This window comes from Piliocolobus tephrosceles, chromosome 15, assembly GCF_002776525.5.
Source record: "Piliocolobus tephrosceles isolate RC106 chromosome 15, ASM277652v3, whole genome shotgun sequence".
In the NCBI taxonomy this organism is placed as follows: domain Eukaryota; kingdom Metazoa; phylum Chordata; class Mammalia; order Primates; family Cercopithecidae; genus Piliocolobus; species Piliocolobus tephrosceles.
The window spans coordinates 20,819,896-20,837,895 of record NC_045448.1 but is presented as its reverse complement, the minus strand read 5'-3'; the positions used below and the strand labels follow the sequence as shown (position 1 = coordinate 20,837,895).

General features: G+C 36.1%; 1 protein-coding gene across 9 annotated transcripts in view; it reads left to right on the top strand.

Annotated features, from left to right (window-relative positions):
• Nucleotides 1-18,000, top strand: part of NCOA1 (nuclear receptor coactivator 1) — a 276,873-nt gene that overhangs the window by 227,302 nt on the left and 31,571 nt on the right. For all 9 annotated transcript variants that reach the window (XM_023230095.1, XM_023230098.1, XM_023230097.1 and 6 more), the window contains 4 exons: nt 4,284-4,401; nt 5,974-6,142; nt 7,490-7,804; nt 17,606-17,707. In XM_023230095.1, the coding sequence (XP_023085863.1) occupies nt 4,284-4,401; nt 5,974-6,142; nt 7,490-7,804; nt 17,606-17,707 (704 nt within the window). The remainder of the gene's footprint in view (nt 1-4,283; nt 4,402-5,973; nt 6,143-7,489; nt 7,805-17,605; nt 17,708-18,000) is intronic.

Genomic DNA, 18,000 nt, shown 5'->3' with positions numbered 1-18,000 from the left:
TAAAACCTTTGCTCTGTCCTTTTGACTGTCTTCAAATCCCTATTCTTTGAGGGTAGATTTCACTTTTGAAAATGTCCAGAGTTATGTGGAACCAAATATGTTGATCTAAAAAGAATAATGCTATTTTTTTTTAATCAAAAACTAAAAATAAGTGTACCTATGAGGAAACTTAGTTTCTTGAAGGACATGTGGACTGGTTGAGATAATTCCTGAAGAATTCCAGAAATATTTAAGCATTGACATCACTGGAATAAGGAAATGACCGTGTGAGGCAGTTGTTTTTGTGTTCTGTGAACATATACATTCTGGGATAATTTATTTTAATCTTATTAATTTGTAGTACATCAAAAATATTATATAACTATAAACATCATTATGTTCACATGCAACATTTTCAGTACTTAAAAAGATCAATTTTTCAGCCTGAGCAACATGTTGAAACCCCTTCTTTACAAAAAATACAAAAATTAGCCAGGCATGGTGGTATGCGCCTGTAGTCCCAGCTACTTGGGGAGCTGAGACCAGAGGATCACTTTAGCCCCAGGAGGTGGAGGTTTCAGTGAGCCGAGATCATGCCACTGCACTCCAGCCTGGGTGACAGTGAGACCCTGTCTCAAAAAAAAAAAAAATCCTTTGAGATTACATTTCATGGTTTTTGTTTATTTATTTATTTATAGTGATTAAGATATTCACATGATTCAACATTCAAAAAAATTTTTTAAATACATTCTGAAAAATCTCTTTCTAGTAGTATTGTTTTTTCTGTACCTTCAAAAATTACGTACGTAGACTTCCCTTTTTAAAATACATATAGTGTCGTACTATGCACATTAGCTGTTCTGTATCTTAGTCATTTTTTCACTTAATGTTCTATGGATGTCATTCTGTATCAGTGCATAAAGAGCATCTTTATTCTTTTTTTATAGCTGTACAACTTCTTACAGTTGTGCCAGAATTTACTTAACCAGTAGCCTGATAGGTATCTTTTGCTATTACAAAGCTGTAATGAATAATCTTATATAGAGATAATTTACCACATGTGACAGTATATCTGAGATACAAGTTCTGAATAGAATTGCTGGGTCAAAAGATAGATATTGCCAAATAGTCCTTTCCAGCAAGTGTTTCAGCTTATACCCTAACTGATAATGTTTCCATTTCTGTATATCCTTGCCAATACATTGAATTATGTACTTTCTCATTTTTGCCCATCTGATGGTTTTATTTTTTTAGGTATTCAATGTCATTTTAATCTCTATTTCTTTTATCGTGAATTAGATCATATTTGAATGATTTTATATATTCATTTATGTTCATATTCTCTATTTACCTATTGTTTTGTTGGGTTTTTATCCTATTGGTTTATAGAATTTTTTATATATTAGAAAAATTAGTTATTTGTCTACATCATGTTTTGAAAAAAATAAAACACTGTAACTACTGTGCAGTTACTGCCAAATGCAACCCAAAACTAAGCCAGAAACTTCCTTACCAACAGCTGAAAAAATTAACTGTGAATATCAGAATCAGTAGATAGTAAATCAACTGTTAGGAGAGTAGAATGTGCAAAAGCCACCCTCATGGTTAAGAAAATGCTCTCTACTTGGTGTACAGAAATTTTTTTTCTGTAGCTTAATCCTGGAAGTGACAGAAATTTTTAAATTATTTCTTAATATAAGGATTTTTGTTTGTTTTTTGTTTTGTTTTGTTTGCTGGATTCACTGTCCCTTTTAGCTATATTTAAATGGAGGAAGTATGATGTTGAGCCCTTTGCAAAGATAACAAATGTTAATAAGCTTGATCAAGGGATCCCTAGGGCTTGTTTTCTGCCCCTACTTCAGCTGCCTGTTTCCAGCAGAAATGACTGTATTGTCTTGTATTACATGTATACTTACTCATGTTTGTATCACAGAAATGACCAAAAATATTTCATTTATTCTCTGGACAAAGAGAGAGAGCCTGTGCATTTCCTAGAAGAAATAGGTGAAACAAACCTTCACATTTTTTACAGAAGGCAGTTTCTAAAGAAAGTCGCAAAAGGTTGAAATGACTTTCAGAATAAAAGCCAACTTCTTTTAAGCATACAGTCTATCCAAACAAAACTTTTTATTGAATCAAAATTTTATTAGTATGGGGATTTTTTTGTTTATTTTTGTTTGCTTAGTCACCAAACTCAGCATGTGAATCTTATTTTGAAAATATTTTATCCAACTTATTTTCTTAACATTTTTCTCAAGACTAGTAAAATTAGATACTGTGTCCTATTGTTGAGTCAAACTATCTTGTAAAACTTAGTATTGATAGTAGACAGTGGACAGCCATGTACATTTTCTTAGACTTTTAAATTAATTAATTTTGGTTATAATAATTAAGATTAGATTTATTGAAGTAAGATTAAGGAATTAACATGTAGGCAGAGCAATGGGACAGTTTTAGATAATCTTTGACCAACTTTCTGATTTAAGTAATGACACAAAGTAAGTGATTATTTCCCATTTTTGTTGTTGTTTTAGTTTGGTTGTTTTTGTTTGCTGTGTTTTTCAGAATCCTACAGAATTTGATTTCTCTATCATTTGTCATGATAGAGATGAGGTTAATCGAAAGCTGTAATTATATACATTTAAAAGTAAATGTGTTTATATAACTTTTATTTCTCACTTATACTAAATATTGACTATGCTTCACTTAAAAGTGAGCCTGCATGAATTATGTAGCAATAATGTTCAGTAACTATCATTAAGTACATTTTGGGAGGTATCCTTAAATCTACTTATTCTTCATTCATTCGAATGAGGGATCCTGTCTCAATAAGCTGTCCCTTAAAACAAACTCCAAGGCTATTTTAGTTTTTAAAAAAAGATTCTGTTTGGGCTACTATAACGAAATACCACTGACTAGGTGGCTTAAACAACAGAAATTTATTTTCTCACAATCCTGGAAGCCTAAAGTAGTTTTGATTTCTTCTGAGGCTTCTTTTCTTGGCTGGGAGATGACCCTCTTCTCTCTGGGTCAGGTTATCCCTCTGTCTGTATTATCTTTCTCCTAATCTCTTGTTGGAAAGACACTAGTCTTACTGGATTAGGGCCCACTATAAAGACCCATTTTGACTTAGTTACATTTTTAAAGGCCCTGTCTCCAAATATAGTCACATTCTGAGCTACCAGGGGTTAGGACTTCAGCATATTAATTTGGAGGGAGGTACAATTCAGCCCATAACAATGATCAATTAATATATATTCATTTTAGGTTAATCAAAAGCTGTAATTATATACATTTAAAAGTAAATGTGTTTATATAACTTTTATTTCTCACCATTGGTTGGTTGTAATACCAACCATTGGATGGTTATTTGTAATAACCATCATAGAAAGAAAAGTAGCCTTTAATCTGACTACCTAAAGTGGAGCTAAAGTGTGTGTGTGTGTGTGTGTGTGTGTGTGTGTGTGTGTGTGTGTATCCTCCCAGAATTTTTTTATATTAACATATATGAAATAGTTTGTAAAAACAGAGTCATCTTGAAAATAATGTTTTGGAATATGTTTTCTTTTTTCATTTAACAGCACCATTGTCAGTATCTATACCATAATTCATTAATCAGTCCCTCAATTTCTGGAATTTAGGTTATTTATAAATTTTTTTCTAGTATAAATAGTACAGAGATGACCATAAAGCTTTCCAAAAAAGCCTTACGGAAAAACTTTCTAAAATACATATACTATTTTCTTCAATTACAAAACATAATTTGACTTCTTTTTTCATTTGAGCCATCATTATAAGTCTCAGTTCTTATACTGTTACTGTACAGCTGTATTCTAAGATTAGCAACTGTAGAGCTGTGTTCATTTGCTACATGGCCTCAGATTCTAGTTTCTGTTCCTACCTCTGATAGAATGTATTTTATCTTTTGCTCACCACTCTGATTTCATGGTGATGACACTGTGTTACTTAAAGCATATTCTGTTATGATGTGATTGAAAAGCAGATAACCAAAATTGTTAAATTTATCTTTAAAATAAATAATTTCTGACAAAGTCCTGAGTGATTCTGGATAACATTAACCTATGTACAAACTTTAATATCAGATTTTCCTTGATTCAGAAATCTTTTTTCACTTTCTCATTTACTTTTTATTGGATAGTTTAAAGTGCTGAATAAGTGACCTTTGTATCATTGAAGTCATACTTTAAAGGGGAAATCTCACTCTCCAATATATTATTTTTGAAAATACTATCATTTTATCCTCCACTGAGATAATGACTTCTTACCTTTTCTTCTTCAATCAGGACTACCTGAGCTGGAATTGGAAGCAATTGATAACCAATTTGGACAACCAGGAACAGGCGATCAGATTCCATGGACAAATAATACAGTGACAGCTATAAATCAGAATAAATCAGAAGAGTAAGTAATACATTTTGTATTTTATAAGGTATCAGATACCAACTTCTAAACAGAGAACTATTTTTTCCAAACTAGATTTCAGTCTACAGTGGTATTTTGTGAGGTATTAATAGATGTAAATACTTATTTAAAAAAAAAAAAATGGGCCGGTGCAGTGGCTCTGGCCTGTAATCCTAACACTTTGGGAGGCAGAGGCTGGTGGATCTCCTGAGGTCAGGAGTTTGAGATCAGCCTGGCCACAATAGTGAAACCCTGTCTCTACTAAAAATACAAAAAATTTGCCAGACGTGGTGGTGCGTGGCTGTCATCCCAGCTACTAAGGAGGCTGAGGCAAGAGAATTGCTTGAACCAAGATCGTGCCATTGCACTCCAGCCTGGGCAACAAGACTGAAACTCCGTCTCAGGGGGAGAAAAAAAAAAGCGAGGGTAGTGGGGCAAGGGAAAGACACTGAATTAAATAGATTTATTGACTACGTGACCACAAGGCTAGTATACATTGTAAGCATCAAGAGATTGATATAATATGTAGCTATTGTTTTATATTTCATGTATAACTTTAATTGATTACCATGATGTGTCTGGGACCTATGGATGAATTGGCCTCAGTACAATAATTATGTTGCTCTTGAACTTTTAGTTATATTTGTCCAGCATTTCTCTTCATTTGGTGCAAGAAGTTATAAGAAAGGAAAGTATACTTTTTCCATCTACTCAATGTCACGTCTTGATTAGAACTGAATTTCTTACTCCCCACAGGCAGCCGTATTCAATAACACAGAGTGCATCTCATACCTGCCAACCATGGGAAGACTAGATAGTGCTGATTGTGGTTTAGTGCCTTAACTAGGAACTGTATTCCCATTTACCTTCCCAAAGGAAGAGTGCTAATAATTGTATTATTATATTAGTGTTATTAGGATTAGTATTATTTTGTATATATTTCTGTTTTATGTATCAGTTGGTATCAATTTGAATTAGACTGTGTATTTCCTACATGTAATCAATGAATAATTTGTTTTGTTGCTTAATACCTAGCATATTTCATTTTTCCAGTTTGATTTCTTTTGTAAATGGTAATCATGTCATGTTAACAATCAAGATGATTTGGTCATCTTTAAAAGTTAAGTAATATAATATGTACTGTTTTGATTGTGGTTGTTATTAACAGTTAATGGCATTCATAAAATAGATAAATAGAAGAAGTAGAATAAATCTGAATATAGGCTAAATGATTTTTTCTGAGTTTTTGGCTGATTTTGTTTTTACTTTTATTATAAGTTATTTCCCCTTTCTTAACTATGTTGGTTAATTTTCCAGGCTATTTCTGTAACATGAAGAATATGGGAACAAAGTTCAATGATTGACAAAAGAACGAAAAATATATTCAAGCTACATACCAAATACTCATTTAATTTCTGCACATTAAACATAGAACATTCCATGGCGTTAGAATTGCCAAGCATCTCAACAGAGAATTTTCTGAGACCAAATTTGCACCTATATATGTATATAAAGATTGAATAAATTATTTGCTATGTCAATGTGAAACTCTCTTGTTTTTTAATCCTGCAGCCAGTGTATTAGCTCACAATTAGATGAGCTTCTCTGTCCACCCACAACAGTAGAAGGGAGAAATGATGAGAAGGCTCTTCTTGAACAGCTGGTATCCTTCCTTAGTGGCAAAGATGAAACTGAGCTAGCTGAACTAGACAGAGCTCTGGGAATTGACAAACTTGTTCAGGTATTTATTAAAGTCAACATTATTTAACTGATGGAGCCCTAAGAAGCTAGAAAATTATTTTAAGCAAGATTTTAAAATATTGTACCCACTGTGCTTTAGCTGTTTTATAATTTACCCCTTGTGAAACTTATCAAAATATATAATACATAGTGTTTTTTTAAAGAAAAATATTATAATAATTAGAATTAGAATTAGAAATAAGTCTTAGCTTTTCACCATGGAATGGAATCTTACAAGCTCCAGCCAGAATAGAATCCAGATTTATAGCATCACTATATTTTAGAGCTTAATTTATCCTTCATTCACACTTGTCTTCTGCCAGTATATTCCATGGTATTCCAACTTCCAGGTTAGCCTTTTTTAGATGATAGGGTGATAAAATCACTTTAGTGCATCTTGACCAGCATTTTTAAATAGAGTAGAATAGTGTAGAATACAAAGTGTGAGAATGCGTAACCCATAAAAAGAAGTCATGTTTTATGAAACTCCTTTCAGCTGCATATACGGACACACACACATGCACACATGCGCGTGTACGCAAATAGGTCACAATTTATATTTCTTACAGTGGGTAATAGTGAAAACATTTGGAAACCATAACACTACAGCTTTCTGTTACATCAGCTGTGGATTTTTTTTTTTTTTTTCAAATAAAAGCATGAATTTTATATCTGAGATAGAAAAATGCCTGCTTGATCCCTCCTTTAAGAATCTACTTCCTATAGGCCAGGCATGGTGGCTCAAGCCCGTAATCCCAGCAGTTTGGGAGGCCGAGGCAGGCGGATCACGAGGTCAGGAAATCGAGACCATCCTGGCTAACATGCTGAAACCCCATCTCTACTAAAAATACAAAAAAATTAGCCGGGCTTGGTGGCGGGAGCCTGTAGGCTCAGCTACTCAGGAGGCTGAGGCAGGAGAATGGCATGAACCCAGGAGGCAGAGCTTGTGGTGAGCCGAGATCGTACCACTGCACTCCAGCCTGGGCAACAGAGCGAGACTCTGTCTCAAAAAAAAAGAATCTACTTCCTATAGTAAGCTATTAAATGTAAAGTTTATTGATTCTTAGGCTTTGCAATGAAGTTTTTTTCCAAACCTTTTAGTTATATTTCATTGATTTGGAGCCTTTATTTTAACTATATTGCCATCTCTGTACTGACATTTTAAATATCTCAGCTAATCTGTTACTCCATTTCAAAAGCAGGTTTTATAAATGATTTCTTTAGGTAGTAAACTTCTGGAGAGCATGAATTCAGAATGAATATACGATGATATTTTCTAGAAATACAGAAGCATATCACTTATTGGCAGAAATTTATTTGTAAAATATTCTGGTTTCTTTTCTAACAGGGGGGTGGATTAGATGTATTATCAGAGAGATTTCCACCACAACAAGCAACACCACCTTTGATGATGGAAGAAAGACCCAACCTTTATTCCCAGCCTTACTCTTCTCCTTCTCCTACTGCCAATCTCCCTAGCCCTTTCCAAGGCATAGTCAGGCAAAAACCTTCGCTGGGGACGATGCCTGTTCAAGTAACACCTCCCCGAGGTGCTTTTTCACCTGGCATGGGCATGCAGCCCAGGCAAACTCTAAACAGACCTCCGGCTGCACCTAACCAGCTTCGACTTCAACTACAACAGCGATTACAGGGACAACAGCAGGTGAGTGCTCTTGTTTAGCAGTTGATACTTTTTTTTTTTTTTTTTTTTTTTTTTTTTGAGATGAAATTTCACTCTGTCTCCAGGCTACTGTGCGGTAATACGATCTCAGCCCATGCAACCTCTGCCTCCCAGGTTCAAGCAATTCTCCTGCCTCAGACTCCCGAGTAGCTGGGATTACAGGTGTGTGCCACCACTCCCAGGTAATTTTTATATTTTTAGTAGAGACAGGGTTTCACCGTGCTGGCCAGGATGATCTCGATCTCTTGACCTTGTGATTTGCCCACCTCAGCCTCCCAAAGTGCTGGAATTACAGGCGTGAGCCACCGCACCTGGCCAGCAGGTGATAGTTTTTAAAGATAGATACCAAAACTCTGTTCAAGGCAGCCCAGTTGCTACAATAAAAGTGTCAAGTCCACTCCCGGAACCTTCATGAAAGATTTGAAGAGCCATCCTTGATCTCCTAGGAAAGGGATAAGGGGCCTTTCACTCAGTTAAAGACAGTAGGCTCCTAATAAAGCACTTTGAGACCTACAACTTAAAGACAATTTAATTTTTATTTTTTGAGATACAAACCATTTAAGAGGAACATCATACGATTGTTAAATTAAGAGAACCAGCTTAATTTACAAAGTAGAACATCAAGAGATACTGTTTATGATTATTGGAACAGAAAATAAAGTTTATTTATATTGTTTGAGGTTGGAGAGATTGATGCCTAGTGATGTTATTATATTAGGAGAATGAAGGAAAGGATAGTTTGGGGGCCTGGGAGTTGTGAGTGAGTTAAATCTTCTCTCTTATGACAGGAAATGAGTAGGCGTAGTGGCATAAATATTTAAGATTGTATAAGCAACAGATATGGAGATAATCATTAAGGACCACAAGAACAAATGGTTAAAAATGTCTGCTATGGGCCAGGCATGATGGCTCACGCCTCTAATCCCAGCACTTTGGGAGACCAAGGCCGGTGGATCACTTGAGGTTAGGAGTTCGAAACCAGCCTGGCCAACATGACGAAACCCCGTTTCTACTAAAAGTGCAAAAAATAAATAACTGGGCGTGGTGGCACGTGCCTATAATCCCAGCTCCTATGGAAGTTGAGGCAGGAGAATTGCTTGAACCCGGTAAACGGAGGTTGCAGTGAGCAGAGATCGTGCCATTGCACTCCATCCTGGGTGACAGAGTGAGACTCTGTCTCAAAAAAAAAAAAAAACAATGTCTGCTGTGGAAAGGGGGACCTGAGCTGTAGATTGTTGCTTCTTGTTATGAATCTTGTAGTTTCTAAAATCATATTTGTATATTGCTTTGAATTTTTATAAAAGTATTTAAAGAGGTTCCCTGGAGACTTACTAATTCAGGAAGGAAGAGAAAGAAGTAGATAAATTATACTGGAAAGGCAGTGTGATATAATGGTTTTAAGAGTTCTAGTTTCAAGTCCCAGTTCTAAACTTAGGTGGTTTGCCTTAATCAAATGATTTACCTTTTATAGCCTCTAATTCCTCATCTGTAAAAAGAGTCTAATAAAGAATTCCTTTTCCTCACTGCTGGTTGTGTGGAATAAATGAGACAAAACATCTAAAGCTTGTAGCATAATGCCTGGCATATTGTAGCAGTTGATAAATACTAGCTATTACTATAAAGTTGCATTAATAAACATAATACGTGATATAAAATGTGCTTCCATTATGTTTAAAAAAAGGAAGATGATGAAAGAGAGGAAGAGAAAAGGAGAACTAAGAAAGGAAAATTTTTTTTAAATGGTAGAATAACAATAAAAGGAATAATTTTTTAAATGCTAGGGTGGAATAAAGGATTCAAAGAAGAATTAAAGGAAGAGAGAGGAAAAGAGAAAGAGAAGGAATCATAAATGTTCTGAGATATTAATTGAAGACAAACTACTTCTTTTAGCTTTCCATTCATCTTTAGATTGAGGGCACCAGAATAAGAAATGCTTAGTAGTTTCCCCGTGTTTAATTTTTCACAGAGCATATTTAAGGGGACTATACTAGGTACTATAAAGAATACAAGGAATGAAAGAAACAGGCAACTGCTTGGCTTTTTGACTACAAAACCTGAAACCTTTTTGACTACATACCTGAAAAGTTAAGTGACACTGCAAGCAGTACGTGATTAAGGGCTAAACCAAAAAAGTAAAGGAAAGTGTAGGTGTGCTAGTTTCTCATTTTACAATGTAAAGTTCTGTAAATACTGCCTAATATTAAAGGGTCAATGAGCAAGGCCAGACCAAGGGTCTAGGTCAGGTTCATGAATGAATGGAATGATGATTTATACTTGGTTCAGAAAAAAAGTTGTTTTGGCTTTCTTTTGCTCCTAAAACAGCTGATAAGCAGAGAAGCCCTGCAAAGGTAGGAGAATAAGATGCAAATAGGTGAAAGTTGCTGTTCTTTGCTTCCTTTAAATCTCATGAATGCCTATCCAGAGATGGCATGGTAGCCCAACAGAGTATAAAGTATCCACCAAGTCGAAGAAACACAGAATTTGGGGCTCACTATGTTATAAACCCCAGATATGTCTATATGCAAAAACAACTTCTACTGCCAACTAAGACAGTAACTCTGCTATCTAATGAGCCACATCCAGGCCTGTTCTTTCTGTTCTAAGCCATAAGTTCTTACTGTTTCAGCAGTAGGTCACTCAGCTTCACTTGTACTGCAAATACTAGGAATTTTCCATGTGTCCACTTAAGGGCTTTCTGTGAGCAGGTCTGGCCAAGGTTCTCAGTCAGTGTCTTAGTTAAGATGCTTTCAGCCACAAGGAAAGAAAGAAAGATCGGCAGGGCGCGGTGGCTCAAGCCTGTAATCCCAGCACTTTGGGAGGCCGAGACGGGCAGATCACAAGGTCAGGAGATCGAGACCATCCTGGCTAACCTGGTGAAACCCCGTCTCTACTAAAAACTACAAAAAACTAGCCAGGCAAGGTGGCGGGCGCCTGTAGTCCCAGCTACTTGGGAGGCTGAGGCAGGAGAATGGCGGGAACCCGGGAGGCGGAGGTTGCAGTGAGCTGAGATCCAGCCACTGCACTCCAGCCTGGGCGACAGAGTGAGACTCCATCTCAAAAAAAAAAAAAAAGAAAAAAAGAAAAAAAGATCAACTCAGCATAGTAAAACAGTAAAGAAAATACTTTGACCCAATTGACAATTCAAAATGGAGGCAGACCAAGGTGTGGTTACTTCAGAGATTCAGGGATGTTATCAAGGACCTAGTTTCTTTCTCTTTTTGCTCTGCAATCCTTGGCATGCCATGATTACAAATATCATAGGCAAACAAAACTATAACCAGCAGAAGAAAAGGGACTGTTTCTTTCCTATGTACCTCTTTCCAAAAGCCAGGAAACTTTTTCCAGAAGGTCTTCCCACCCCATCCCCCACCAAAAAAAGAAAAAAAGGAACCAAAAAAAAAAATTAAAAAGGGAGAAAAATACTTCACATGTCTGACTAGTCAGAACTGAGTCACATGTACACCCTTAACCAGTGGTTTGCAAAGACTGACTGAGAGTACCCCTGGATTACCCCTGGAGTTGTGTGATTTGGGATGGTCAGCTGAACAAAATCTATTCTGTCTTCAAGAAAGAATGGGAGAATAAATGGCTGTGGGTTGGCAATAACAGTGCCTGATTAAATCAAGAAATTGAGGTTTAAATGTATTGTTTAAAGTTATATAGTTAAATTCACAGTTGGGATAAAATAGTAAACTGAGGTAGTATCCTGACTTAAATCCTATTAAATGACAGGTTGTATTTTTTTGTGTGTGAGTAAGTACATGTCAGTGTAGACAAAAAATGAATACTATTAGTGCACTAAAAATTAAGTCATTCTGAAATATAAAAAGCAAACATGAGAAAGAAAATTATATGTAAATAATACAACTGTTTATATAGAAAATCCTAAAGAATCTATAGGGAATTTAGCACAAATAAGAGTGGTTCAGCAAGGATTTTAGATAAAAGAACAAGAAATAAAAATGACAATTATTTTTACTAGAAAATTAATTAAAAATACATTCAGACCAGGCACAGTGGCTCATGCCTGTAACCCCAGCACTTTGGGAGACCAAGGCGGGAGGATCACCTGAGGTCAGGAGTTTGAGACCAGCCTGGCCAACATGGTGAAGCCCCGTCTGTACTAAAAATACAAAAATTAGCCAGGTGTGGTGGCATGCTCCCAGGTACTCAGGAAGCTGAGACAGGAGAATCACTTGAACCTGGGAGGTAGAGGTTGCAGTGAGCCAAGATTGTGCCATTGCACTCCAGCCTTGGCGACAAGAATAAAACTCCATCTCAAAAAAAAAGAAATTCACACTGTTGAAAACTTAGAAGACTGAAACTCATAATTGAAAGGCAAGAAGAATATCCAAATAAAAAATACTCATGAAAGAAATTATATCTTCTGATTGGTTGTTGCTAGTAAAAAGATGACAGTTGTTCCAAATTTAATCAGTAAATTCAGTGGAATTCCAACAAAATCTCAACATGGAATTTGACAAATAGATGCTAAATTTGTTTTAGAAGCATCAGTACAATCTTGAAGTATTAATAAAATGAGGGTATACTTGCTCTACTGATAACAAGATTTAAAACAAAGCTTTAAAGATTAAAGCAGGCCAGATATGATGGCTTACACCTATAATCCCCCCATTTTGAGAGGCTTAGGCAGGAAGATTGCTTGAGGTTAGGAGTTTGAGACCAGCCTGGGCAACATAGCAAGACTCTCTCTCTACCAAAAAAACAAAAAACAAAAAGCCAGGTGTGGGGATATGCACCTGTAGTCCCAACTACTCAGGAGGCTAAGTTGGAAGGATGGCTTGAGCCAGGAATTCAAGGCTGCAGTGAGCTGTGGTTGTGTTACTCATTCCAGCCTGGGTGGCAGAGCAAGACATTGTCTCTAAAAAAATAATTAAAACAGTGTGGAACTAGCATGAGGATAAATAGTTCTACCGTAATAGAGTTCTACATAATAAAGGGTTCTGCATAATAGCTCTGCATAATAGAAAGCCCAGAAACACACCCAGACATATTGGAGAGACTTAATAAGAGACAGAGGTGACAATGGGGAAAGAATGGCATGCATCATAAATGCTGGTACGTTTGACTATTCATGAGGAGGAAAAAATTAAATTAGATCCTCATCTTATACAAGACACAAAAATAAACTCTAAGTGTTTTAATGACCTAAATGTGAATATGAAAATATCTCTATAGCCTCTTTAAAATGACATAAAGGAAAAAGTTAATGTTTACATTAAAATTTAAGACCTACAAGACAAAAGACACCATAAGCAAGGTTAAAAGGCAAGACAAAGACTCAAAGAAGATATTTTCAACCCATATGACTGGCAAAGGACTAGTATCCAGAATACACCCAGTTTGTAATCTGCTATTCATAATATATTTACCTCACTGGATTGATACCCATCTGTTCACTTATTGGTTATATCCTCTCCTTCCCTCTTCCCAAATACAGGAGACTGTAAGCATCTCATAGCAAGAATTTAGCACCATGCCTAATGATTTGAGAAAAGAAAACAGGAGTATACTCAGATATACATTATAGTTTGTTTCTTTTTAGTGAATTTTAAGATCAGTTTAAAAACAAGTTAAAAAAAATAAAATATATAAATAGATATCATTTATTGACCCTAAGTATATCTCACTGGCTGGTATATACTTTTTACTCCTTGTGTAAAGCAGTAAAAAGATTATAACATTTTAAATTCAATTTTAGAGTTATGAATAAATCCCCGGTTGGGAGGAGAGATATGAAAAACATCTTAGGAAACTAGTATATCTGTATTGGTTGAGACTTTTAAAAAACAGCAAAAAGGAAGGAAGGAGCTGATGATTAAAAAGTAATACAAAGTTACAAGCCATTAGGTATAATACTGGCTTACTTCTCAAATGAGCAAAGACCCAAGAAATATATCCATAATATCAATAAAGGACATCTAAAATTCTATTTCGGGAAAAAGAACAATAGCAAAAATGGGTAGACCTGCTGCTTTTAGAAAATGGTATCATAGGTTGGGCATGGTGGCTCACACCTGTAATCCCAGCACTTTGGGAGGCCAAGGTGGGCGGATCACGAGGTCAGCAGATCGAGACCATCCTGGCTAACACGGTGAAACCCCGTCTCCGCTAAAAATACAAAAAATTAGCCAGTCATGGTGGCGGGCACCTGTAGTCCCAGCTACTCGGGAGGCTGAGGCAGGAGAATGGCATAAACCTGGGAGGTGGAGCTTGCAGTGAGCCAAGATAGCACCACTGCACTCCAGCCTGGGTGACAGAAAAAATCATAATAAAAAAAAATGAAAAAAGAAAAAGAAGGCCGGGCACGGTGGCTCACACCTGTAATTCCAGCACTTTGGGAGGCCAAGGCGAGTGGATCACCTGAGGTTGGGAGTTCGAGACCAGCCTGACCAACATGGAGAAACCCTGTCTCTACTAAAAATACAAAATTAGCCGGGCATGGTGGCATATGCCTGTAATCCCAGCTACTTGGGAGGCTGAGGCAGGAGAATCACTTGAACCCAGGAGGCAGAGGTTGCGGTGAGCCGAGATCTCACCATTGCACTACAGCCTGGGTGGCAAGAGCGAAGCTCTGTCTCAAAAAAAAAAAAAAAGAAGAAGAAGAAAAAGAAAATGGTATCATATTAGCTGACAAAACATACGATTTTTCTACTCCAGTTTTGTTTTCTTCTTCCCCAGCAAGGATCATGATCTTCAAAACTATCAAGAGGAGAATAATAAAAAGAAAAAGTGACAGGGAGACACATAAACAAATATGGTATAGTTAGCAATCTTAAGTGAAATCCAGATATGTATGTGTTAGGGTACTGAACAAATGTATGTATCTGACTTTATAAGAACCACCATTGATAATCTTTTATATATTGTAGAGAATAGAAGTGATCAGAAAACAGAATTAGGATTAAAGGACAGAAAAGAAGACAAACATTTTACCTTCAGGTTTCTGGCAATAGAAAATGCCTGATAGAACAAGAAACTTCTTTAAAGAATACTTTTGTTTTTGCAAGAATTTGTGCAGTAGCTAGCTCAGGGTTTCTCAACCTTGGCACTTTAACATTTGGGGCTGGATAATTCTTGACATGGGGGAGATGTTGTGTGCATTAAGGATGTTTAGCAGCATTCCTGCCTCTGCCCACTAGACGTCAGCAGTACCTCCTCCCCAAGTTGTGATCAGCAAAAATGTCTTGCCAAATGTCCCTTGTTTGGCAGAATCACCCCTAGTTGAGAACCTCTAGGCTAGATAATCATCTTTTAGGTTTCCTATAGAAGGACTTCTTGGTAAAGCATTGGGAAAAGTATCCATTCCGGCAGATAAAGTGACAGCTAGCCTGAACTGTGTGTGTTTATTTTATACTTATGAATGGGTTTGCCCTCTTCCACTGGCCACAAGCCCCACATTTCCTTTTGTTCTACAACAAGCCTTTTAACCTGTGTTTGTGTCTAAGGACTAACAACTAATCTCCTCCCATCCCCCACCTCTCTGAAAATTAAGATTTCCAAGGAGCTAAGGAATGTCGTGATCCTTTTGGGAAGGCTTTGTTGGAAGAAGTGGAACTTGACCTACTTGTGAAAAAACAAAGCATTTTAATAATTGAAGAAAAGAGGCAGGTCAAAGTAGGACAGATGTACACAGCACTAGTCAGGTTGCACACACAGATAGTCAAGGGGAGGAAAAAAATGAACAAGGGTTAATTCAAGCACAGAAATAGATCAGGTTTCCTATAACAGATAGTACTTGTAGATTTATGCTATTTTGAATAATTCCTTCTACTTCTTAAAAAGAGCCTGTTACTACTTGTCAGACATCTTTCCTCCATCCCTACCCATTTCATTTGTATATTATCTCACAATTCAAAGAACATATAAAGCTATATGTTTGGAATGTATTTTTACCTGTCCTCATTGCCTCCTCTCCTGTTCTTATACTTGCTGTTCCCTCTGCCTCAAGTTAACTCTGCCCTCCTCCTTGCCACCTCGCATTCTCATCCTTCAAGACTGCTGAGCTCACTCATGCTTCATGGTCCCTGTCTTCATCCCTAGGCTGAATGAGCTGCTCTCTCTGTGCTGCCGTACATGTGTCTGTCTATGCAGACAAAGCACCTGTGCATTTTACTGTTGTGCGTTGGCTTTTGCCGTTCAGTAGGGGACTCCCAGAAGGACAGGAATTTGCTCACCTTTGTAACCTGCAAACTTTATACAGTATCTTGAATGTACTGAGTTTTTAAGTAAATCTTTATAAAATTAACTTGGTTTATTTAAATTTATGTTCATGGTCTTTCAAGTTTAAGAAGTATATCAGTTTTGGTATTTAAGAGTCTTTTTGACTTTTAAAACTATAATGTTGGTATCTTTCTTTTTGAAGTAACTCAGAACTTCAAAAAGAAGTTTTAACTTATTCCACAATGCCTTAGAGTTGTCATTTTAACATTTATATTATAATGAGCTTTTCCCAAAAATTAGTTTGTTTTCTGATCTAATGGGAGTCAGAAAATGACTGAAGCTAGAATTAAGAGTTGAGCTATTTGGTGACAAGAGATTTAATCACGTTCATAGCTCTTTGGATTCTTAGAAAACTTTCGTAGGCTTTCTAGTTTATGTATAATATATTGAAATATATTAATGTATGATATATACATATAATTTGTGTTATACAAGGTATCATATAAACATAAAATAGTATTAATATTATTGTTACTGTTATCTTCCTGAATAGTTTATTCATATCAAATTATTGAGGAAGAAATGTTTTAAGCTACAGACTGTTTGCAAGAAAATCTCATTTCCAAGAATACTTCTTCTGTTATCAGATACAGTTAAGGCATGCCTGGCATGCCTATGACCTGGAACCCTAATCCTGGTCTAGACTGATCTTCCAAACCAGTGTTCATAGAAAATTGTTCTGGGAGATGGGTGTTAATGGTTAGATGTCAGAAAAAAAGGTTCATGATAAATAAATTGCATAGTATATCCCTTCTTGGAGATCCACAATGTGCTTTTGGCCAATTAAAGGCTTATAAAATTTCTGCAGTAAATAAATCTATTTTACCTTGTGTAACCCATCATTTCCAATACTTAATACAGCACAGAATGCTGTTTTCCCAGCACATCTATTAATATCCTGCAGAACAATGTTTTTTAGCATACCAATTTGGGAAACTGGTCTAAAGTAATTACTTTTTCTAGTTGAATAAATAATCCATTTTTTCAGACCATTTGTTTCTTATGTAATACTGTCTAGCTAATGAAATCGTATTGGATTTTCCCCAAATATGTATCCACCAGATATAGTACCTCCAAGTGAGAATACCATCCAGCTTGCTCAACTTTCCCTTCATCTTTTAGACCTTTGTAAAATGTGCCCTTATTGTATACCTGCTTTTACATTTATAATATTTTAAGACCTAAGGCTGGTATTTCTTCTTCTCCATTACAGCAGTTATCTAAAATAACTATTAATATGTTTTTGTTGTTGTTGTTTGTTTGTTTTTGAGACAGAGTCTTGCTCTGTCACCTAGGCTGGAGTGCAGTGTGTGTGTATCCCACTTTTAAATACTTTGCCATAGTGTTTTGGAGGCAATAAGTGTTTTATAAATGTTGGAAACTACCGGCCTTTTGGAAAATAAACATAGGAAATAATTTTACCAAACCTGCAACACTAAAACTTTTTAGTAGTCAATAGAAAGTTTGTGTTACTTTCTAACGCCAGTGTTGTGCTTGTGTGTAGAAATATGGTATCTTACTGTTTCCGTTTTTCTCTAGTTGATACACCAAAATCGGCAAGCTATCTTAAACCAGTTTGCAGCAACTGCTCCTGTTGGCATCAATATGAGATCAGGCATGCAACAGCAAATTACACCTCAGGTAATGTGAGAAAACCAGACGTCATTAGTACTTCTTTAACCCACACAGTGTTTCATAAAGCGTTGACTTGAGTGTCTTTGAACTGGTCTGTGAGCTGATCTTTTAATGATGTTTGTAGTATAGTTTTCTTCTAGAATGAATTAATAATTACTTTTGATACCTCTTACTGATATTTGATCTGAAGCAAATGGTGCTTTGTTTTGTTTTATTGTTATTATTGTCATTGTTATTGGATACCAGATGACTAAGTAGAAAAAGCTCTTATTGTTGTAGTGAATAGCACCAGTAACAGG